Source organism: Chiloscyllium plagiosum, unplaced genomic scaffold, assembly GCF_037043375.1.
Source record: "Chiloscyllium plagiosum isolate Xiang-an unplaced genomic scaffold, Cpla_swu_hap1 HiC_scaffold_16, whole genome shotgun sequence".
Lineage (NCBI taxonomy): Eukaryota > Metazoa > Chordata > Chondrichthyes > Orectolobiformes > Hemiscylliidae > Chiloscyllium > Chiloscyllium plagiosum.
Genome location: NW_028270154.1, coordinates 18,102,643 through 18,127,856, shown reverse-complemented (window position 1 = coordinate 18,127,856; position 25,214 = coordinate 18,102,643). Strand labels below are relative to the sequence as shown.

The window sequence follows — 25,214 nt, the reverse complement described above, 5'->3', positions numbered from 1 at the left end:
GCAAAGTGGTCACCCAGTCTGTGTACTGAGGAGACCACAGTGTGAACAGTGAATACAGTAGACTAGATTGAAGTGCAGGTAAATCACTCCTGGCATTGTCTGGGGCCTTGAATAGCGAAGAGTCATCGTATGGGATAGTGTCCTGGGAGTGTGAGGAGGAGTTTGCAATGGTGGAGGAATGAATCAGAATGTGCTGGATGGAATTGTCCCTGCAGAATGCTGTCGAGGGAGGGGAGGGAGATATGTGTCTTGTAGTGGCATCCTGGTGGCTTACAAATCTTTGGATGTGGAGGCTGGTGCAGTGATAAGTGAGGACCAGGGAGACTATTGTTATTGTGGGAGTGAAGGGAAAGTGTGACATCAGAAGTGTGGGAGATGAATCGAACAGGGGCCCTGTTGACTAAGGTAGAGGGAATCCTCAGTTGAGGAGAAAAGTGGATATTTCTGATGCCCTCCTGCAAAACGTGGCACTGTCAGAACAAATGTGACAGAGATAGTGAAACAGGGAGCATGGGATGGAGGCCTTACAGGAAGCAGGGTGTGAGAATGTGTAGTCTAGGTAACTACAGGAGTTAATTTGTTTGAAATGGATATCGGTGTCCAGCCTATTCTCAGAGATGGAAATGGATGTTAAGGTAGGGAATTGAAGTTGGACCAGGTAAAGTGGAGGGCAGGGTGGAAAATGGAAGCAGAAGTGAAATTCAGAATTTCAGGGAAGCAGTATGATGTCATCAATGAACTGGAGGAAGAGTTGTTGTGAGGAGGGACCGGAGTAGGATTGGAACAAGGAAGCTGCACGTATCTCAAAAAGAAGACAGGTCTAACTATGGCCCATGCAGGTACTCGTGGCCACCTTTGACTTGAAGAAAGTGAAAGGCATTGGAGGAGAAGCTGTTCAAAGTGAGGGCGAACTTGGTCAGGTGAAGAAGGGTTGTTGGAGATGGTTCGAGCCTTCTTTCCAGGAAGAAATGGAGGGCCCTTCGACTATGCTGATTGAGGATAGATTTGTAAAGGGATTATGTGTACATGGTGAAGAGGATGCAACTGCTGCCCCCTGTGAACTGAAAATTCTGAAACCATGAAAAACCACAGGTGTAAGTGGGAGGGACTGGATAAGGGAAGAGAAAACAGAGTTGAGATACAAAGAAGTAAGTTCAGTGGGGTAGGAACAGGCAAAACCAATATGTCTTTCCAGACAGTCCTGTTTGTGGACTTTGGGGAGAAGATAGAAGCAGACTGTATGGGGTTGGGGGACTATTTGGTGATAGTTATGGACATATGTTGAACGGTAGCGTCATGGTCCAGGGGAAACAGAAGGAGTATGCAGAGATCAGTATGCCAGAGAACCACAGCATCAACCTTGTCGGCAAGTTTAATGACAAAGTCAGGGAGACTTTTCCTCAACTTTGTGGATACATTTTTTTTGTTTGGTTTACTCCTACCTCTCTGCAGACCCACAAATGAAGCTAGAACCATTTAATAACAATCCATAGGATAATCATTTAATAACAAACTGAAACTAAGTATTTAGCTGTCACTAAAGTCTTCTGTGCCCATGCCTCACCTTCCACGGCATGCAATCTTGACATTCTGTTTGACCCGAGACGAGATTGCAGATCCACTTAACTTTACAATAGCATTGCTCCATGCATATCTCCTCTCCTAAATGACTGAGATCCTTAAACTCTTTTTAACTGTAGATTTGATTTCTTTAATGACCTACATGCTAACCTGTAGAATCACTATTACTACACTCCCACTCCCTTCTTATCCAAAGCTTGGTTGTATGCATCTTTTATGGAGCAGCTCCAATTTCCTCATGACTATTTTCCTCATTTGTCTTTGTTCACTGGCTGACTGCTGACAAGTTGAATTCAAATCCTCATTCTGAAATGCAAATCCCATTTACAACTTTGTGCCGCTTTCTTTTGCGACCTCTTCCTGTTGTAGTCTTTTGTCCATTGGCTCTGCTTTTGCCTTGAGTCTAAATTGCAGCAAGACCATACTGTTTGTGGCTTCTTTGTTGAATCTTTCAATTGTTTTGTTTAAAAGTCTTAGCAAAATTCTCTCTTCTAACCCTTTAACCTTATTCAACCATTAATAAGACTCAACCATATTTTGCATTTTTCATACAATAAGGATTCTTTATAAGTGAAAGTTGTTGGAAGTAGTGAACCTATTAAAACCTGCTGTACAACATCAAATATTCCAACATAATTGTTCATGCATTTACTTTAGCACATGTGCCTGCATGATTACTCTAGGAAATAAAAAATTATCTGAATACTAATAGTGTATTCTGAATAATATTACACAATTCATCTACATTTTAAATGTTTTAATAAGTACTCAATGGTTCAGCACTAGTATGCTTATTGGAAAACAGGAATTTTTGGACACGAGAATATATAAGGTAAAGTTACTTAACTCATTAACTAGATCTGCAAAACATAGAATATCAGAGCAAGAGTAAGCTATTCAACCTTTTAAGCCAGTTATCCTGTCTGTATGATCTTGCCTGCTCATCTGACTCAATTCCTGTTCCTGTTTTCTCCCCTTATCCTTTGATCCCTTTAGTCTAACAACTGTAGCTTTATCTTTCTTGAAATTCTTAAATGGTTTGGCCTCAACAGTTTCTTTGGCAGAGAATTTCTCAAGTCACCACTCTGGGTGAAAAGTTCATCTTTATAGAATCCCTACAGTGCAGAAAGAGGCCATTCAGCCCATTGAGTCTGCACTGACCCTCTGAAGAGCATCTTAGCCAGACCCCTACCTATCCCCTTAACTCCACATTTACCATGGCAAACCCACCTAGCCTGTAATTGCTGGACACATACCTAATTGGTACACATTTTGGTCTGTTTTTTTCCCCTAAAAAACTGTTTATCCTGAGAGTGTAACGCATGGTTCTGGACTCCCTGGTCATCAAGAGCTTCCTTCTTGCACCTATCTGTCTAATCCTGTTAGACTTTTATAGGTTTCTGAGATCCTTCCCTCGGTCTTCTTACTTGTGTGAATATTGTCTTAACTGATCTCATCTCTCCCCAAACGTTAGTCCTTCTACCCCATGAATCAGAGCTGAAAAATGTGTTGCTAGAAAAGCGCAGCAGGTCAGGCAGCATCCAAGGAGCAAGAGAATCGACATTTCGGGCATAAGCCCTTCTTTCCTGAAGAAGGGCTTATGCCCGAAATGTCGATTCTCCTGCTCCTTGGATGCTGCCTGACCTGCTGCGTTTTTCCAGCAACACATCTTTCAGCTCTGATCTCCAGCATCTGCAGTCCTCACTTTCTCCTACTCCTACCCCGATTCCTGAAGAAGGGCTTATGCCCGAAACGTCGATTCTCCTGTTCCCTGGATGCTGCCTGACCTGCTGCACTTTTCCAGCAACACGTTTTCAGCTCTACCCCATGAATCAGTCTGGTAAACCATCTTTGCATGCCGCCACTAGCCTGAACATCCTTCCTCATAAGGAGACCAAGAACTGCATACAGTACTTTTGGTGTGATCTGTCCAAAGCTATGACAATTGCAGCAAGGCATCCCTGCTCATCAATTCAAATCCTCTCGCTATGAAAGCCAAGATACAGTTTGCCTTTTTCATTACCTGCTGCATCTCCATGCTTGCTTTCAGTAACTGGTGTATGAAGATGCCCAGGTCTCATTGCACATCTCCCTTTCCCAAATTATTTCCACTCAGTTAATAATCTGCCTGCTGTGCTTGTCTGCAGAGTGGATAACTTCACATTTATCCACATTACGCTGCATCTGCTGTGTTTTTGTCCACTTTATTAGCTTGTCCAACCACACTGCAGCTTCTCTGCATCCTACTTGCAGTGTACCATCCCATAGCTTTTTACTATCTGTAAACTGGAGTTATGTTGTCTTCATCTCACTTGGTTCCTGACACCTTTGTGTTGTCTGGTCAAATGCTGGATATGTTGGATAATAAATAGGTTTGTATATTTTTTTCTGTATTCCCCACTTTTTTTAAATGATATTGAATTGTAAATGGCAGTAACTGGCCTGTACCTTAAAATGGTTGCAATTCCTATCAAATTCCATTTCTCCAGGGAAATGCTGCCGAACCACTATCATAATAAATTTATTCTTCTGAGTGCTTGTCGCTATAGTTTAATGAAATACTTGACTGCATTTTCAACTTAATCCCTTTGAATGATTTAAGTACTTTTCCTGTATCAGGCCTGTTAGTCTGCAACAAATGTTGTTGTCTACCAGTTAGCCTGTTCTATTTAATGTGGATTAAAAATGTATTATCTTATTTTCTGACCCCACTGCCAATACATTTCTGTACAAATGAGTCACTACTCAGCTTTCGTCTCTTTGTATTACTATTTCTCTACATTGTCTTTGAAATTTGGTTTATGCATGCACCCATGGAATAGTTGCTAGTTCAAAGTAGGTTTTAATAATTCATCATGCAAACATGTTTTATTCAATTTCTCTATTATCTGCAAATATCTAATCATTAAAACAAGTTGCTTCTGTTTTAATCATTATCGCAGTACTAAAATAGTATTTTATAGTTTCTTATTTAAATATTTTTAAAAGCTGTATCATATTCCTCCTTAGCCTTTTTATGTTTCATAGTAAGTAAACTTAGCTCTCTCAGCTGGTTCCCAAATTGCTTGGATGTGAACCTAGGCATCTATATTTTGCTTTTCTCTGTACCCTTGGTAAAGTATCAAGAACCTCCACCGCAAATGAAAGTCAAACCTCATTACTGATTTTTGTAAGAATACTACTTTAAGTATAACACAAATTAGGATTGAAGTGAACAATTACTTAGATCTAAATAAAAATGGAATTTTACTATTCTATGTTTATATTAGAACATCTCTTATTTGGATTACAATTGGAGTGCTTGCAATCATAGATTCATTAACAGGGCATTTATGCTACGGGATTGGTGTCTGTGTAAAGTGATTTTCACTTACCACAGGATATGCACTGGTGCTATAAATGCAGTTCCAACTTATTTCAGGAAAAGTTGTGTGTGGATGCAGGAGGTGATAATTCTAGCTTACAAACTGTTTCAAAGTTGTATGGTCAATCTAGATTTTTGAAAAAGAAATTCTGGTAATTTAAGCAATTACAGTGGCAATTTTCCTGTGCCTAAACATGGCTAATGTCTATTAGGCCTAGAATACTCGAGTAAGTTTGGGTTATGCATTCCCATCTCTAGAGTGGGGTTTGAGCCCACAAAGCTGACTCAGCAAAAGTACTAATTTTTTACTTTAATCCGACACTTTTTTATAATTGGCATAATTAAGCGTGGTCTGAAATTTATTTTCTGTAATCATTCATTTACACTGTAGCATCTACATAAGCTCTTGTTAAAGTATTTACTGATCGCAGTTTACACTTTCCTATCATTGTTATCTGAAGGTGTGGCTATCTTTAATTTTGAGTAATTTGTTAAGCTGCTTCAAAATGTGATCCTTGTGATGTGGCATTTATTGCTATTTTAAAATAAAACTTATTCATAAACTTTTGTGATCATCTAGCCAAGGTTTTCTAACCACATACCTAATATATTAAACATTAACTATCCATGATTAAAACTAGTTCTCTCTCTCTTGTGTTGACAGAGTATGTTGGCATTCAAAGTTGTGAGCCTTGATAGCCTAGCTAAGAAACCTATTTCCTGGTTTGGTGCAAAACCAGGAGACCAAGAAACCTCAGGTTCAACGCTTGGTTTGTCATAGAGTCACAGAGTCATACAGCATGGAGACAGATCCTTCGGTCCAACTCGTCCATGCTGACCAAGTTTCCCAAACTAAACTAGCCCATGTCCCTCTAAACCTTGCCTACTCGAGCACCTATTCAAATGTTGTACCTGTACCTGCATCAACCACTTCCTCTCGCAGTTCATTTCACATACAAACCACTCTCTGTAAAAATGTTGTCCCTCATCTCCTTTTTGTCCTCTCACCTTAAAAATATGCTTCCTAGTTTTGAATTCTGCCAGCCTTGGAAAAGGACCTTTGTTGTTCACCTTATCTACATTCCTCATAATTTTATAAACCTCTATAAGGTCTCCCCTCAACCTTCTGTGCTCCAGTGGAAAAAGTCCCATCCTCTCTTTGTAACTTAAACACTTCAGGTCCAAGGATATCCTGATAAATCTTTTCTGAACCTTCTTCAATGTAATAATATTCTTACTATAGCAGGGCGACCAGAACTGTAGGCAGTACTCCAAACATTGCCTCACCAATGTCCCACACAACCTCAACATGACAAACCCAACTCCTGTACTCAGTGGTCTGAGCAATGAAGGCAAACATGCAAATGTGGGCGGCACGGTGGCTCAGTGGTTGGCACTGCTGCCTCACAACACCAGGGATTGGGTTCGATTCCAGCCTCAGGCAACTGTCTGTGTGGAGTTTGCACATTCTTCCCGCATCTGCATGGGTTTCCTCTGTGTGCTCTAGTTTCCCTCCACAACCCAAAGATGTGCAGGTTAAGTGCATTAGTAAGGGGTGAATGTAGGATAATAGAGTAGGAGAATGGATCTGGGTAGGTTACTCTTCGGAGGGTCGGTGTGGACTTGTTGGGCCAAAGGGCCTGTTTCCACATTGTCATCAACCAGTAATTAGTGCGCATATGTGAACGTTGACCAATTTGGACTTTTGTTAAATAGCTGACTGACTGCTGTCCTGGGTCACTTTTATCCCAAAAGCAGTTCAGTATTTATTTTTATATGTGAAATTGTTAATTTTGTTTCTGCCTTCAGTAGAGTAGGGGGAATAAATTATAATGGGAGAGGGCAGCACAGTGATTAGCACTGCTGCCTCACAGCACCAGTGACCAGCGTTCCATCCCAGCCTTGAATGACTGTCTGTATAGAGTTTGCATGTTTTCCCCATGTCTGTTTGGGTTTCTGCTGAGTACTTTGGTTTCCTCCCGCAGTCCAAAGACATGCAAGTTAAGTGTATTGGCAATGCTAAATTATCCTGTGGTGTCCAGGGATGTGCATGCTAGGTGGATTACCCACAGTAAATGTGGAGTGATGGCAATAGGATGGGTTTGGGTGGGATGCTCTTTGGAAGGCTGACTAGCCTGTTTCAGCACTGTTGGGATTATTAGATTAGATTAGATTACTTGCCGTGTGGAAACAGGCCCTTCGGCCCAACAAGTCCACACTGACCCGCCAAAGCGCAACCCACCCAGAGCCATTCCCCTACATTTACCCCTTCACCTAACACTATGGGCAATTTAGCATGGCCATTTCACCTAACCTGCACATTTTTTGGACTGTGGGAGGAAACCCACGCAGACACGGGGAGAATGTGCAAACTCCACACAGTCAGTCGCCTGAGGCGGGAATTGAATCCGGGTCTCTGGCGCTGTGAGGCAGCAGTGCTAACCAGTGTGCCACTGATTCTATGTAAGAACTTGACATATTGCTGCTTGATGTGATACTTGACCAAGGTAAAAGGTGACCTGGTTTGCAGCTGCGGTGGAAAATTACTGATGGGGATAAAGACTGAGGTTGTATAGTTATAGGTTGTTGAAATGTAGAGGGTGTATATATTAATCTTGTTAGTCTCTCTGTTCTTGAGCAACATCGGGAACAAAGGGAGTAGCTGCTCTGTGCTTTTCTATAGGTTTATTGTGTTCAAGATTACTTGAGTGCTGCACGTAATCTAAGTAAAACTAGCAAAGTTGTTTGAATCATTTTATAAATGAAGGCTGTTTGTTCAGCTGGAGAGAGTGCTGTGGGACAGTGGAGACAGTGGCAGCCTCTCTGTGAATTCACAAAAAAAAAGCTTTTGAAACCAGACCCGAAGTCTCAGACTAACTAATTTCCTCGACACTAGGTGTATGAGCAGTAGAGTACTTGAGCACCTGAAGAACAAAAAAAAACATATTATGTGAGCTGAGTGAAGAAAGTACCAATGTTTCTCAGTTAAATTTGCAAATGTGATAGTTTAATAACTCATGTTGGATTTTAACTATTTAAAAAAAAGTAGCTCTGAACTAATTTGTAAAGTTCCACTTGACTAAACAGTCTTTCTCATTTATGATCCGAGTTTCATTCCGACTTCACCTCTGAATCTTTAAGATTCCACTTAATTGTTGCAATATGTTTGCAACTTTGAATTCTAGTGTCTTATCTGTACCAGGCACAGATCTGATCGTGAGAATACTGTCAATATTTCAATGTAAACCTAAATCCCAAGTGTCTCCACTGAGAGCTGTCTTTGATCTCCTCCTTTATCCAGGCAGTAGTAAGACTTGTGCCAGGTCCCTTTGGGTATAAGGTCTCATTTCTATTTACCAGTTCAGTGTGCTGCAGATGTTTGGCAGGTGATGAATGTGCAAATTTCTGAAGATAATTACCGTATATACTCAAGGGTGAGTTACTCTCATGTAAAAGTTGACCCCTTATTTTGGCCAAATAACCCGGACTTTTCCATATATCTTGTGTAAAAATCAACCCTTGTTCTTCACAGATAACAGATCAACATTTGAGTCAGTGAGCTGGTCGTCATGTCCCACTCCAGCTTTCCAGTCTGCCGGTTATTCCGCTCCATTCCTGTTCTTCCAGTCTGCTGGCTGTTGTATTCTGCCCTGCGTTTTCAGAATTACCATAATTCCTTTTTTTCTGTTTATTCGTTTAGAGATCAATTGGGCTTCTGCTAATGATATGGTATGAATTTTAACTGGTATGAATTTCAGCCTCTCAAATGTAATAGTCCATGTAATAGTCAACACCATAAATTTAATCTTAAAAAGTAGTCAAAAAAGTGCAACTATTGCTTGAGTATATACGGTGTATTTGTGTTTATAGCTTGATCTGTTCAGATGTCAGTGTAAGAAAAGTGTAAGCATCTTATATATTTTAGAGTTAAGTATGCAGCAATGGCTATAATGTATTCAAAAGAAAGTGAAATTAGACCTTACAATTCATTTGTCTTAAATTGTCTTTAATTGCCTCGAATGTGACAATATATTTTATTTACATGTAAAGATTTGATTCAAGACTGGAGGAGCACAAAACCATGCAGAACTGAAGTTTTGAGAAGATTTGTAGCTCAGGTTGAGGTTCTGGACGTAGGTTTGCTCGCTGAACTGGAAGGTTCATTTTCAGACATTTCATCACCATACTAGGTAACATCTTCAGTGAGCCTCTGGACGAAGCACTGCTGGTGTTTTCTGCTTTCTATTTAATTGTTTGGGTTTCCTTGGGTTGGTGATGTTATTGGGATCCACAAACGAAGCTGCATCAGAACATTATTTCAACGAGCCACCACACGCTGCAGCACAGAGGGACTATGCAGAGCAGAGGAAAATCACCTGTACAGTGTATTCAAAAAGAATGGGTACCCAACACAGTCCGCTGATTTTCTCAGTAACAAACCCAAACAAGCAGACGAAACGTGTCCAGAAACCCGAGCCACTCTCCCCTACATCAAAGACATCTTGAAAATGGCTGCCAGATTACTTAGACCCCTTGGCATCATGGTAGCCCACAAACCCACCAACACATTAAAACAGCAGCTAATGAATTTGAAAGACCCTATACAGATAATAAGCAAAACTAATGTCATTTACAAAATACCGTGCAAGAACTGTAACAAGCACTACTTTGGACAAACAGGCAGAAAACTAGCCACCAGGATACATGAACATCAACTAGCTGCAAAATGGCATGACCCTTTCTCTCACTAGTATCCTTTACAAATAAAGAAGGACACCACTTCGACTGGGACATCACAGCCATCCTCGGACAAGCCAAACAGAGACATGCACAAGAATTCCGAGAAGCATGGCATTCCAACTGGAACTCTATCAACAAACACATTGAATGAATTGGAACCCATTTACATCCCTCCCCCTGCCCCCGTGAGAAAAACAACAGGAAATGATGTCACCACAATAAATGACATCACCAACCCAAGGAAACCTAAACATGTAAATAGAAAGCAGGAAATACCAGCAGTGTCTGGTATTTCCTTTGTCTGGAGGCTCATTGAAGATGTTACCTAGTATGGTGACAAAACATCTAAAAATGAACCTTCCAGCTCAGCAAGCAAACCTACATCCAGAACTGATTTTAATCAGAAATCTAGAGTTGGCTTTCATACTGTTCTTTTCACTCATGGGTACTGACGCTCTGCTGATAAATGTAGAGTCAGTTGAGGAAGAATATAATTCAGTTGATATTCAAACATGAATAAATGGCTGATAATGTTAAGTGGTCACTTGAGGTGGACTGCAAGTGTTTATGCAACTGTAGCTGTATGAAGTATTGCTTTCAGAACATGAGAGAACATTTAAGGTTAGGAAAAAAGATTTTGTTCTCTTCAGCAAAAAGAAAATATGACTGTTGGGACATTTTCCTACTTCATTGGTGAATGACAAGTCATGTTATTATGTTTAATGCAGAGTAATAAATTGGAGAAGATTGACCGCGTTGAGGCTAGCGATAACGTGAAGGTTGTGGTACGCTGCAGGCCGATGAATGAGAAGGAAAGAAATATGGGACACAAACAAGTCGTGAATGTGGATGAGATGCGAGGAACAATCACAGTCTACAAGACAGATGCTGCTAATGAGCCTCCAAAAACATTCACTTTTGATACAGTTTTTGGCCCAGAGAGCAAACAAGTTGATGTGTACAATCTCACTGCAAGACCAATTGTTGATTCAGTTCTAGAAGGATACAATGGTGAGTTTTAGATTTGTAATGACTTTTGTTATTTAAAATTAAAAATTAAATATATATGCTTTTAAAATATATTTCATTGTTTTAAGAGGTAGGATTTCAAAGCAGCGAGGTCACTCAGAGTCCTGCAGTTAGTTGTGAGAATCTATTAAGCATTCCGGGAAAATTATTTTACAGGTTAATCTATTTCATGTAAAATATTTATTTTCCTCAGCAATTTGTTATTCATAGAAAATAATGTGAATACCAGTTAGCCTTGTAGAATTATTTTATACAATCTCTTCATTGGCAATCCTACCATCTAGAAACAAGTATATTACAAATATGCACAGGTGTGTCCTTCTGCTCATTTCTTCTAGTAGTTGGGCTAAGGGCTCTTGTGGTGCAATGGTAGTGTCCTTATCTTTGAGCCAGATCAGTGTCAAAACTCTCAATATGCGATTTGAGACCCTCACATTGCTATTGACTATTCACTGCCATCTGAAGTGACTGAACAATCTAGTCTGTACTTAAGCATTAAGGAATGGGTAAAATGTCGTGGCTTGGTCCTGACTTAAGTCCCACAAAAAATTCATTTCTTTCAAAAACAAATCTCTGTATATTTTCCTACCTTCCACTGAAATTAACCAGTATTGTTCGTCTCAACTGCTTTGCATGATACTGAGCTCTGTATTCTTAAAACACTCAAAAAAAAAAGTTTCTCACTAATTCCTTATTGGGTTTTTTAATGAATATCTTTTCTATGGCCTCTTGTTATTTGACCTCCCAATTGAAGAAACTTCTCCTCTATCGGTATCCTTATTCAATCAAATCCCCTCATAATTTTAAATGCCTCGATCAGGTCACTTTAGTCCTTTCTCTTTATAGCAAAAGGAGCCTCAATTGTTTTAATGATGGATTACGTATTGCTGAAACAATAGAGAAAACCCCTAAAGGTGCATTCTGAGTATTCATCCCTTCCGTTCATTGCCAATCACAGCCTTTCTCGCTTGTAAATGTTTTAGTTTTGCTATTCAACCTCATTCTATTATAGTTGAAACATATACCACAAAATACCATTTTTATTTCACTTCTTTAGGCACCGTGTTTGCTTATGGACAAACAGGCACTGGCAAAACATTTACTATGGAAGGAGTACGTGCTGTACCTGAACTTAGGGGCATTATTCCCAATTCGTTTGCTCATATATTTGGACACATTGCAAAGTCTGAGGGTGACACCAGGTAAAGTTCCAGTGTTGTCTTTTAGGGGTGCAGAAGCTTTGTGGACCATAACACTCTGGAATCATTCAGTCAGAAATTGGGTGGAATGAACTAGTTAGACCTTTAGAACTAAGATGAGAATTTCTTCAGCCAGTGGGTAGTTAATCTGTGAAGCTCAGTATCACAGAGGGCTGTGAAGACCAAGTCATTGAGATTTAAGATTCAGAGATGCCGGTTTTGGACTGGGGTGTACAAAGTTAAAAATCACACAACAGCAGGTTATAGTCCAACAGGTTTAATTGGAAGCACACTAGCGTCGCTCCGAAAGCTAGTGTGCTTCCAATTAAACCTGTTGGACTATAACCTGCTGTTGTGTGATTTTTAACATTGAGATTTAAGACAGAGATAGGTAGGTTCTTGACTGATAAAGGGATCAAGAGTTAAGGGAGAAGGCAACAGAATGGGGTTGAGAAACCTATCAGTCTTATTGAAATTCGGAACAGACTTGCTGGGCCAAATTACGTAATTCTGCTCCTGTGTCTTGCGGTCTTATTATGAATACCAGGATGTTGATTCCAAGCTAACATAGCATAATGTTCTTTTATAACATACACTAGCAATTTAAAAAAAAGTCTTCTCTTCTGAAGACAGTAGCTCCTTTTTATTTGCTGAGAAACTAAGGGGAATGGTTTTAACAGAGGCGTAAAGGAGATGAGGTAAATTAGTAAATAGTGATTATGTGGCTTAAATTTTCATTTTAAGAATTTGCAGATTATGGGAGAACAAAAAGCTTAAGTAGTCATGAAGTTTCATACTTCTCAATTTCCAAGGCAAAAATGAGTGTTACTGTAGAGGATAAATAAAAAGTAGTACATTGGGGGTTAGAACAGAAGTGAAGTTCAGAGAAGTATTTCATGGAAAATAGAGATACGAGTTTCAGTGGAGGAGATGGGCGACACAGTGGTTAGCACTGCTGCCTCACAGCGCCAGAGACCCAGGTTCAATTCCCGCCTCAGGCGACTGTCTGTGTGGAGTTTGCACATTCTCCCCGTGTCCGGGTTCTCCGGCTTCCTCCCACAGTCCAAAAATGTGCAGGTTAGGTGAATTAGCCATGCTAAATTGCCCGTAGTGCTATGCGAAGAGGTAAATGTAGAGGAATGGGTGGGTTGCGCTTCGGCGGGTCGGTGTGGGCTTGTTGGGCTGAAGGGCCTGTTTCCACATGGTAAGTAATCTAATCTAGAGATGAGAGTACCTGTTAATGATCAAGTTTTCACAACTCTTATTTGAATGCTATAAAATTGGCAGAATAGTATTGAAATATTTGGTATATTTGAGATTTATAGAATCTCTATTTAGTGGCAACAATTATTTGATACAAAAAAGTGGAAATTAAGCTCCTTGGAACCATCATTATCAGTGGAAAAAATATAGTTCTACTTGAGGCTATAAATCATAGAAGTACAGAAGGAGGTTATTCATCTTAGATCTGTGCTGGCTGTTTTCAAACTTGAGTTCATTACCCAGCTCTGTCATACCTCTGTAGTGTTCTCTGTCTCAAATGTTTGCTTTTCCGTTTAAAAATTACAATGATTTCTACCTCAGTCACAGCCTTTGAAGAATTCTATCCTTTAACAACCATCCATAGTGAAATTCCTCTTAGCTTTTCTTCTCACTCTACGACAATTTTAAATTGCTGCCCTCTTCTCGCTGCTTTTCGTAGAGCAAACTTGAGGAAAGGAAACATTGCACTTTTCCAAATTAGTCATTGAATTATCAATTTCTTGTGTAGTGGGAGGTAATGTTTCTACTGCATGATTAGTTTGACAAATGAAAAATGAGGATTGAGAAAGTAAATTACTTAAAAATGCTTAATATAAAGGCTGATTAATTAGGAGATTGGAGGATAAATTCAGTGTGCCATGTTCCCAGTGGTTAGTTGTATTTGAAATTTACAAAAGAATTATGTATAATTTTTACATAATTACATGACCTTGTCTCCAAACCATTCTGCCTTTGTTAATGTAGCTCCCTGCTGGGACTTTCAAGTTATTGAATTTAACTTCAAGTTATAGTTTTTTTATTTTACCCGCACAAACCCTTCAACTTTTTAAGGTTCCTTGTTCGAGTGTCTTATCTGGAGATTTATAATGAAGAGGTTCGTGACCTTCTTGGAAAGGATCAAAGTCAGAGACTAGAGGTGAGAAATTCAGTTCATATTAGAAGAAAAATCAGTCAAATTTATAGGTTTATTTATTTCCCACACTCTGGCAGCTAAATTAGGATGCGATGTTAACACTCTCCAAATATAAAGGGCACTCTCAATACTTATTATTTGCTTATATTGGAGGATTCCACTCAGGAACCTTCGATAGTGACACTCCACTAACTTAACCTATATTTTAGCTAACTTCTTTCTTACATGTAGAGTTCAGTTATGAGAGTGTTTTTTTTTCAACTTCTTAATGAGCTAATAATCTGCAAATTGATTTTTACCTACTCAGCCAATTTACTGCCTGGACAATAAAGCTGGAAGTGATTCCTATTACGTTCAGTTCTGGTATTGTTTATGCAAGTTTTACAAATCTGTCTACTCATGCGTCTTATTTCTAATTTTTAATGTTTCATCGAGCAGGTTAAGGAACGGCCTGATGTTGGAGTGTACATTAAAGATCTTTCTGGTTATGTGGTAAACAATGCAGATGATATGGATCGTATTATGACTTTGGGGAATAAAAACCGTAAGTTTTAAAAAAATAATTCATATGAAATGTTTGAAAGTCACAAAAGAAATTCTGATTGACCATGTATGATTGACCATGGTGTTCTATCCCTTCTTGACCTGTCTGTAACTTTGACATTGTTGTGCATACCATGCTTCTCCAACATTTTTCCTCATCCACCTGGATGAGTCTATTGTAACTTGGTTCTATTCCTGTCTATCCAGTCAAAACCAGAAAAATCACCTGTAATGGAATCTGTTCCCACTCCTTATTACCTCTTGAGTTCCCAAGGTCTCTTAAAATTTATCTATGTACTATTTTCAGGCTTTATCATTTAAAAACACAGCATATATGTGGAAACTGATGCTGAGGAAACCCAATTTCACCTAAACCATGCCCATCCACTGCCTCAAATCTGCCCTTCTGCTTGTTTGCCATCCAGTCAGAGATAGGCAAGAATTTTTCACTGACTAAATTTTGGAGAAGACTTGTTTTTGATCACAGCATGAATGCCACAAAAAAATTATCCAAAACCCTGCTCAGTCACAAAGTTCCATTTACCCATTTGTACTGCACTTCCTGACGAATATTGGCCCCTTGTAGTTACTTTGTAGTTATTTTTTTCAAATCTGAGTTTAGACATGCCGCTTTCTGTCTTAGTTCCAAAACTCTCTGGGGTTTCTATGCTCCTCCAATTCTGGCTTCCTTCTCATCCCTGTTCTTAAATTGTTCAACAATTGGCTGCCTCTGCCCTAAGCTCTGGAATTCTCTACTAAAGTTATGTGCTTCCCTATTTCTTCCTTTCACAGTTCTTGCTTCTACCTCTTCAGTGATCCTTTTGATCAAACCTTTGGCCGTCTACCCAAATAATTTCTTGTGTAGCTTGATGTCAGGTTTTATTATGTTAAAGGTGCTCGACATATGCAACGTTGTTGGTTTTAAAAATGTTCTTTTTGGCCCAGGTTTATTAGCTTCATTTTGTACATTTGTGAGCTGATGAAATAATTTTAATTTTTCTCTGAAAACCTGCTGGTTATACTGGCTGGTCAGTCTGTCTTCTCAGTTGAAATCGCCTGCAATATCAACTCCGGTTTTTTAAGAAAAAAGAATTTCATGTTCTAAATTGTGTTATTACTTTAGTCCATCTCTCTGAGCTGTCTCCAGGTTTGCTAAAATGATGAATATAATAGTGTTGATTCTATTTCTTTCTCTTCAGGGTTTTTATGTCAAATCTGAGTATGAGTAAATAATCATGATTCCACAGACATTTCCAGGTGGAAAATAGTGTCTCTGGTATTATGCCCAGTCATTGTTTTGTAAATCTCTGTGAAAATTTCTCATATAGAGTCTTTTTAATTATCATTATTCCAGTTGCTGTTCAAAAAAAATTACCAACATGTTAAGGATAGCATAACTACAAACAAAAGCCTAATAATAGCAATCCTGATGCTGCTTCAAAATCCTGGAATTCTCTTCTTAACAGCAGTGTGGACTGTTAAAGAAAGTGAATCTCAGTGATTTTTTTTTTGGTAAGGGCAAGTTGGAATCAGGAACAAGTGTAGGTCTTTCCAGTCATTTGCAGAATTGTACATCGATAAAAATCAAGTTCCTTTTTAAGACTGTAATGTAGTGGTGTTAATTGTTGTTGAGATGAAGTGTTGCAGCTTTGACTGTAACACGTTTGTGATTGTGCTACTGTGAAACTGAACAATATTGCTAAACTTGTATATGTATTAGTGTTGAATTAAACAAAAAATTGCTAGTGCTTAATAGATCTCAAACAATGGGAACAATTTTAAACTGAAGCCAAGATGAAAGACAGTATTATAACAAACTGTTGTGCTGTCTACCCATAAGTGAAAGGGGAGTTACGGTCTGACCTTTGTAGTTTTGGTTTTGAGTAAGTTTTTTCTTTTTGTATTTTTATTTTTGAATAAAAATGCTGATTGATATTGCTTTGATATTTTATTGATATTGATTCTTTACTTCCTCTAGGTTCTGTTGGTGCTACCAATATGAACGAACATAGTTCCCGCTCTCATGCTATTTTTACTATTACCATCGAGTGCAGTGAAAAAGGAATTGATGGAAATATTCATGTTCGCATGGGCAAACTGCACCTTGTTGATCTTGCAGTAAGAATTAGCAGAATATCTAAAAAACCCTTGTACACACTGCTATTCTGTGTTTCTTGTTCATTCTTCTCATAGAGTCATAGGGATGTACAGAACGGAAACAGACCCTTCGGTCCAACTTGTCTATGCCGAATAGATATCCTAAACTAAGCTAGTCCTTTTTGCCAACACTTGGCCCATATCCCTCTAAATCCTTCCTATTCACTTACCCATCCAGATGTCTTTTAAATGCTGCAATTGTACTAGCCTCCACCACTTCCTCTGGCAGGTCATTCCATACACGCACCACCCTCTGTGTGAAAAAGTTGCCCCTTAGGTCCCTTTTATATCTTTTCACCCTCACGCTCACCCTATGCCCTCTAGTTCTGGACTACCCCACCCAAGGGAAAAGACCATGTCTATTTATCTTATCCATGCCCCTCATGATTTTATAAACCTCTATAAGGTCACCCCTCAGCCTCTGACGCTCCAGGGAAAACAGTCCCAGCCTTTTCAGCCTCTCCCTATATCTCAAATCCTCCAACCCTGGCAATGTCCTTGTACCTCTTTTCTGAACCCTTTCAAGTTTCACAACATCCTTCCGATAGGAAGGAGACCAGAATTGCATGCAATATTCCAAAAGTGGCCTAACCAGTGCCCTGTACAGCCACAACTCCTATACTCAATGCTCTGTCCAATAAAGGAAAGCATATCAAACACCTTCTACCTGTGATTCTACTTCCAATGAAACTTTTGTTTTAGTTTATCTAGAATTTGTCATATCTCTGAATATCTTGGTTCTTATTATTGAAGCTCAAAACTGGAAGGGTGATAGTTGGGGACATTCCAAACTCCTATGCACCCTGATCAAGCTTGGAAGTTTCTGTGGGCAGTCCCGGAACGAGCTGCTTTGGTCCTGATTTAAAATCTTAACCAATGTTGCTTTTGTTATTTTTAATTCCAGTGCCAAGAGCCCCAAAACCATGTTTGTTGCATCAACATCTGCAACTTGATTTTTTTTTCAAAAATAATAAGCAGTTGATGTATTTTTCTTGCAGGAAGCTTGCTTTTTGTCTGGTACACTTTTAGATAACCAGTTCTAGGCCTGCCCTTCCTGATCTGAACACAAGACAATTTCATATTGTCTGGCTGCTACACAGAGTTTTGGCTCTTGAATAAATTGAATATTTTGATTTTGTAATGAAAATAAATCATAAAATGCTTTAGTCAGCTGGTTGTCAAGTAAGGATCCGAGGAGCAGTAAATTCGACGTTTTGGGCAAAAGCCCTGCATCAGGAATAGAGGCAGAGAGCTTGAAGGGTGGAGAGATAAGCTAGAGGAGGGTGGGGGTGGGGAGAAAGTAGCATAGAGTACAATAGGTGAGTGGGGGAGGGGATGAAGGTGATAGGTCAGTGGGGGGGGAGGGTGGAGTGGATAGGTGGAAAAGAAGATAGGCAGGTAGGACAAGTCATGGGGACAGTGCTGAGCTGGAAGTTTGGAACTAGGGTGAGGTGGGGGAAGGGGAAATGAGGAAACCAACACCACTCACCTGCATTCTGCTGACACACCCCCCCACAGATCCCACTGTTACCATTCCCAGCCCCCAGAACCCTGAGGGGAATACCGCCCCTGCTCATGACTCCACCCCCATTCTCCCCACCGTCACAACCACTCCAGTTATGGCTCCGCCCCCACTCCCAGCTCCACACCCACACCAGCTCCCAGCCCTGCCGAGGTTTCACCATCCCTCCAGACCTCCCCCTCACTGAGGACGAACGATCAGTCCTCAGCAAAGGTCTTACCTTCATCCCCCTCCGTCCATGCATCAATGAATTTAATACATGCCGTGACATCAAACACCTCTTCCGCCACCTCCGAGCTTACTTTCACAATCAGAATTCCCGCGCACCTTCCGAGGACCCCTTCACCCACCTCCAACACACTGCATCCACCTGGACTCCCTGCACTGGCCTATTACCTGCCCTCGGCCTCTTCATTTCCAACAGCCGCTGGGACATTAACTGCCTCAACCTGTGTACCCCCCTCCCCCTCACAACGCGCAGCTCTCCAATCCCTCCGATCCAATCCCGACCTCCCCATCAAGCCAGCAGATAACGGGGGCGCAGTGGTCGTCTGGCGCACTGACCACTATACCGCTGAAGCCAAACGCCAACTCGAGGATACCTCTTCCTACCGCCCCCTCGACCATGACCCCACCCCCTATCACCAAACCATCATCTCCCAGACCATACAGAACCTCATCACCTCAGGAGATCTCCCACCCACAGCTTCCAACCTCATAGTTCGGGAACCCCGCACTTCCAGGTTCTACCTCCTTCCCAAGATCCACAAGCCTGACCACCCTGACCGACCCATTGTCTCAGCATGCTCCTGCCCCACTGAACTAATTTCTACCTACCTCTACCTATCCCCCCTAGTCCAGGAACTCCCCACATACGTTCAGGACACCACCCACGCCTCCACCTCCTCCAAGACTTCCGTTTCCCCAGCCCCCAACACCTCATCTTCACCATGGATATCCAATCCCTCTACACCTCCATCCGCCATGACCAGGGCCTCCAAGCCCTCCGTTTTTTGCCTCTCCCGACGTCCCCAACAGTACCCTTCCACCGACACTCTCATTCGTTTGGCCGAACTGGTCCTCACCCTTAACAATTGCTCCTTCGAATCCTCCCACTTCCTCCAGACCAAAGGGGTAGCCATGGGCACACGTATGCGCCCCAGCTATGCCTGTCTCTTTGTTGGCTACGTAGAACAGTCGATCTTCCGTAATTACACCGGCACCACTCCCCACCTCTTCCTCCTCTACATTGATGACTGCATTAGCGCCACCTCGTGCTCCCGCGAGGAGATTGAGCAATTCATCAACTTCACCAACACATTCCACCCTGACCTTAAATTTACCTGGACCATCTCTGACACCTCCGTCCCCTTCCTGGACCTCTCCATCTCCATTAATGACGACCGACTTGACACCGACATTTTTTACAAACCCACCGACTCCCACAGCTACCTGGATTACACCTCTTCCCACTCTACCTCTTGCAAAAATGCCATCCCGTATTCCCAATTTCTCCGCCTCCGCCGTATCTGCTCCCAGGAGGACCAGTTCCACCACAGAACACACCAGATGGCTTCCTTCTTTAGAGACCGCAATTTCCCTTCTCACGTGGTTAAAGATGCCCTCTCGTCCACATCCCGCACCTCCGCCCTCAGACCCCACCCCTCCAACCGTAACAAGGACAGAATGCCCCTGGTGCTCACCTTCCATCCTACCAACCTTCGCATAAACCAAATCATCCGCCGACATTTCCGCCACCTCCAAACAGACCCCACCACCAGGGATATATTTCCCTCCCCACCCCTTTCCGCCTTCCGTAAAGCTGGTCCTTCTCTCCGTGACTACCTGGTCAGGTCCACGCCCCCCTACAACCCACCTTCCCATCCTGGCACCTTCCCCTGCCAACGCAGGAATTGCAAAACCTGCGCCCACACCGCCTCCCTCACCTCCATCCAAGGCCCTAAAGGAGCCTTCCACATCTATCAAAGTTTTACCTGCACATCCACCAATATCATTTATTGTATCCATTGCTCCCGATGCAGTCTCCTCTACTTTGGGGAGACTGGACACCTCCTCGCAGAGCGCTTTAGGGAACATCTCCGGGACACCCACACCAATCAACCACACCGCCCTATGGCCCAACATTTCAACTCCCCCTCCCATTCTGCCGAGGACATGGAGGTCCTGGGCCTCCTTCACCGCCGCTCCCTCACCACCAGACGCCTGGAGGAAGCATGCCTCATCTTCCACCTCTGAACACTTCAACCCCAGGGCATCAATGTGGACTTCAACAGTTTCCTCATTTCCCCTTCCCCCACCTCACTCTAGTTCCAAACTTCCAGCTCAGTACTGTCCCCATGACTTGTCCTACCTGCCTATCTTCTTTTCCACCTATTCACTCCATCCCCCTTCCCCCCCCACCCCGACCTATCACCTTCATCCCCTCCCCCACTCACCTATTGTACTCTATGCTACTTTCTCCCCAACCCCACCCTCCTCTAGCTTATCTCTCCACCCTTCAGGCGCTCTGCCTGTATTCCTGATGAAGGGCTTTTGCCCGAAACGTCGATTTTACTGCTTGGATGCTGTCTGAACTGCTGTGCTCTTCCAGCACCACTCTAATCCAGAATCTGGTTTCCAGCATCTGCAGTCATTGTTTTTTACCTGGTTGTCAAGTAAGTTATAAAATCAGATTAGATTGGAGATAGCTGATTATTGGGAGTGTACATGATGAACTGAAAGTCTCATTACTCTTCCTTTGTTTGGCTCTTGTAATGAATTGAACTTCTATTGCAAAATTACATATTTACTTTAATAAAATTAGAAAATAGATAAAGGTAGAATTCGGTGGAATTATTATCTTAACCACCCTCTCTTGGCCTCCAATTTTAACCATGCCATTCTCCAACTTTATTTTCACTTTTACATGTTCTGTATTGCATTGTGACAAGCTTTCCTGTGGTTTCCGTCATAAGAATTCACATGGAAGTTATCATGAACATATAAAAAGACAATATACAACATAAAATAGAGAATAACTTTATATAGACACTCCTTGTCTCAAAAATGCCTGCATCTTCTTGTGACATTTTACTTGAAGGTAACGCTGATTTCGTCTCTATAAAAAATTGAGCATTATTTTATTCCTTAAAAAGTATTCTAAAATTAGAAATGTATTCTTGACTGGCCTTGGTATTTCACAATTACCTTGTCTGTCCAGTTCATAATTTTAATTCAGAATTGTGTTTTTAATTCTTGGCAACTTATTCAGGCATTAATTGCATTTTTCAATAATAAATATGTATTTCAGAAGCTTATAATGATAAAACAATGGTGTGTTAAGATACAGTTCATCCCATGTTGGTGGTATCTTTAATCTATTAATAGGGACCAGAATCAGTGAAAATGGAATAAACATAGTCAACCTAGAAATCTGACAAGAGGTATACAGTGTGTGTCAGTTTGGACAGTTCACATTTTTACTTCTCCAAATTGAATTTTATTCCTTATTATTTGTGCAGAATGCATAATAATTAAATACAATTAAGTACTAATTTTGAAAGCTAAATGAAAATTAAAAATGAAAGATGCATATCCAAAAGGCCATAACCTGTCTATTATCTTCACAAATGTAGATGAATGTTTGTGCATTTCAACATTTTTTGTTTTAATTTTGTATGATGATGTTTTTAAAAAAAGTCAAATAACTTTGGTAACTGCAGTAATTAAAAGGTAATCATGAGAATTTATACAGTAATGTTTTGAGGGTCAGTGAATTAGCCCCATCATATTTGCAGGGTTCTGAAAGACAAGGAAAGACTGGAGCCACAGGACAGCGATTAAAAGAAGCAACAAAGATCAACCTCTCATTGTCCACCTTGGGTAATGTTATCTCTGCTCTTGTTGATGGTAAAAGTACACATGTGCCCTATCGTAACTCTAAACTGACACGTCTACTCCAGGATTCATTGGGAGGCAATTCAAAGACGATGATGGTGAGCTTTCTTCCTCTTATTGTTGCATAATTGAGAATAATTAATATAATTTGGTGAAATTAGTTTGTTTTTAAGCAACATATGTTTTGAAAATCAATTGTTCCTATAATTCACAAAATATCTTGTGTTTAAAAGGTGGCTAAATAAAGCAGTTGTATGATTCTTATTTTCGTATTAGATTTTTGGGTACTAAAGAATATATTGATAGTGTGAGGAGATGGAATTGAGGTAGGTAGGCTATAATCTTGTTGTTTGATGGAGCAGGCTCAAAGAACCAAATGGCCTACTCTGCCCCTATGTAAATGAGCTATCCAGGTAAGATATGTGGTACAAAAATAGATTATGCATTTCAACTGATCCATTTATGGTCCACTTTAGCCTTTGCCTGTCTTTCTTCTTCTATATCCATCCGCATAATCCTCTTTCTCCTTCTTCCTTGTACACTTGTTTAACCTTTTTAAATGTATCTATAGTACTTACGTTAACCAATCCTTGTTCACGATTGCTTCATGTTCTTGCTGCTCTTTCAAAGAAGACGTTTCTTCTGAATTCCAAATTGGATTACGTGGTGGCTAACTTGTATTGAAAGCTTCTTGTAATGCCCTTCTCCATCGTGAAAACTATCTCTCTATCCAATCAATCAAAACATTCCATAATTTATAAGACTATATTAAGTCATTCTTTCAGCCGCTGTTGTTTTTGAAGCCAAGAGAAATCTGGTTTATTAAGTCCTTTTCTGACACCACATATTTCTGGTAATCCTTGTAAATTGTCTCTACATCCTCTGTAGTACCTCCTTTCTATAATATGAGTTTTTAAAGTTCATACACGAGACAAGAGCATTATTGGCTTGGCCAGTATTTATTACCCATCCCTAATTGCCTAGGTGGCAATTGAGAGTCAACCACATGGCTGTGGTTCTAGAGTCACGTAGGCCAGAGTAGATAAGGATGTCCATTTCTTTCCCTTAGGTTGGGTTTTTCTGACACTCTACTATGCTTTCAAAGTCATCATTAGACTCTTAATTCCAGATTTGTATTGAAATCAAAATCCTCCGTCTGCCATGGCAGGATTTGAATCCGGGTCCACAGAACATTATTTGGGTCTCTGGATTAACAGTCCAGTAATAATACCTCTAAATTATCAACTCCCCTCTTGTAGTCTCAGCATGGTTTGTCAATGCTGTCGCATAATTTTTTTTCTACTTTTCAGTTCTATCTCTGATAATAATCTTGGTGTTTGGTTTGGTTTTGGTTTCATGGCTTGCTAACGAGTGGCACAACTTTTAATGGTACACAAGTTCTCTTTGTACCATTATTCACCTAGATTTAAAACATCAAAGTAATAATTGACTTTACTATTCCTCTTACCAAGATATATTATCTCATCTTTCTGTGCTGAACCTTGTTTTCCATTTATTTGTCTGCTCTGCAAATTTATTTGCATCCTTCTTTAATTTGTTGTAGTTAGTACTGAGCAAAACTGTCTCCACTTTTTCTCTCTGTGCCATTTGCACAATTAGCAATTATGTTTTTGAATCGAGAAAGTGGTGCTGGAAAAGCACAGTAGGTCAGGCAGCATCCGAAGAGCAGGAGAATTGACGTTTTGGGCAAGAACCCTGATCTGCAGTCCTCACTTTCTCTTAATCGTGTTTTTTCAAGTCCAGAGTCTAAATTGTAATAGTAATTGTGAACAATGGTGATCCCAAACCGATCCCGGCGGATCACCATTACCATCCTCCACTATGTCCTTACTCCAGCCTTCTTTTTTTGAAGCCTGCAAGCAATCTATTTTACCACTTGTTCTCTGATTATAGTATTCTCTAATCTAATTCATTAGTCATTAGGGGACATTTCTTATTGAAGGTCTTTACATCTAGTTCATTACCAGTCTCTGTGTTGGTCTCTCTGTCTGTCATCTCCCAACAATTAGTAGAGTTTGTGAAATGACGGTTTTCTTTTCAATTCCTTGTTGTCTATTCATTATGATATTTTTGCTTTTAGATGATGTTAATCTCTTCATCATTTTCCTTATCACTGTTGTTAACCTGGCTGAGTTATGAATTCGTGGGCATGTGCTATCACTCTTTGAGGAGAAAGTGAGGTCTGCGGATGCTGGAGATCAGAGCTGAAAATGTGTTGCTGGAAAAGCGCAGCAGGTCAGGCAGCATCCAGGGAACAGGAGAATCGATGTTTCGGGCATAAGCCCTTCTTCAGGATTCCTGAAGAAGGGCTTATGTCTGAAACGTCGATTCTCCTGTTCCCTGGATGCTGCCTGACCTGCTGCGCTTTTCCAGCAACACATTTTGAGCTCTATCACTCTTTGTCAAATATAGGTATTAGTTTGGCATCTACCAGGCTTTTGGCAGTACACATTATTTTTTTTCTCAAATCAAAAATGTACCAGTGTCATTATCATGTACTTCTTTTTGACATTCCAGCAACTAATATAATCAATAGCTACAAAAAGTTAAAAAAGTTCTTTAGGCATTTATCTATCACATACCATGACAAATCTTTGATGCAAAAATATTTTGAACTATAGTACTATGCTAAAAAGTTTTTGAAAATTGGTAGTAAAGTTTATGTAGAAACTGCACAATCTACTGCAGTTAAATGTCTGAAATAAATGCTGACAGCTTGACAATACTGTATCAGAAGTCTAAATCAGTTCTTATTTACAGCATCTCAACTTAAGGTTGTGTTTAAGATTAGTATTATATGATTTGAAGTTTATCCAGAATTTTATTGAAAAGGTGAAAACCAACATAGTTAGTTAAAGGGACACAAAGCTGAAGGGATGACCTGTGAGAAGCATGTAGTGTGGTTTGGACAGGCTGAGTAAGTGGGCAAATGCATGGCAGGTGCAGTGTGAAGTTATTCACTTTGGTATTTGGCCATAAATTGGG

General features: G+C 40.5%; 1 protein-coding gene across 2 annotated transcripts in view; it reads left to right on the top strand.

Annotated features, from left to right (window-relative positions):
• The window catches only part of kif3a (kinesin family member 3A), a 65,351-nt gene that overhangs the window by 2,818 nt on the left and 37,319 nt on the right, over positions 1–25,214 (top strand). For both annotated transcript variants that reach the window (XM_087995188.1, XM_043703205.2), the window contains exons 2-7: positions 10,414–10,696; positions 11,772–11,916; positions 14,008–14,092; positions 14,528–14,633; positions 16,611–16,750; positions 22,109–22,306. In XM_087995188.1, coding sequence (XP_087851314.1) covers positions 10,414–10,696; positions 11,772–11,916; positions 14,008–14,092; positions 14,528–14,633; positions 16,611–16,750; positions 22,109–22,306 — 957 coding nt within the window. The remainder of the gene's footprint in view (positions 1–10,413; positions 10,697–11,771; positions 11,917–14,007; positions 14,093–14,527; positions 14,634–16,610; positions 16,751–22,108; positions 22,307–25,214) is intronic.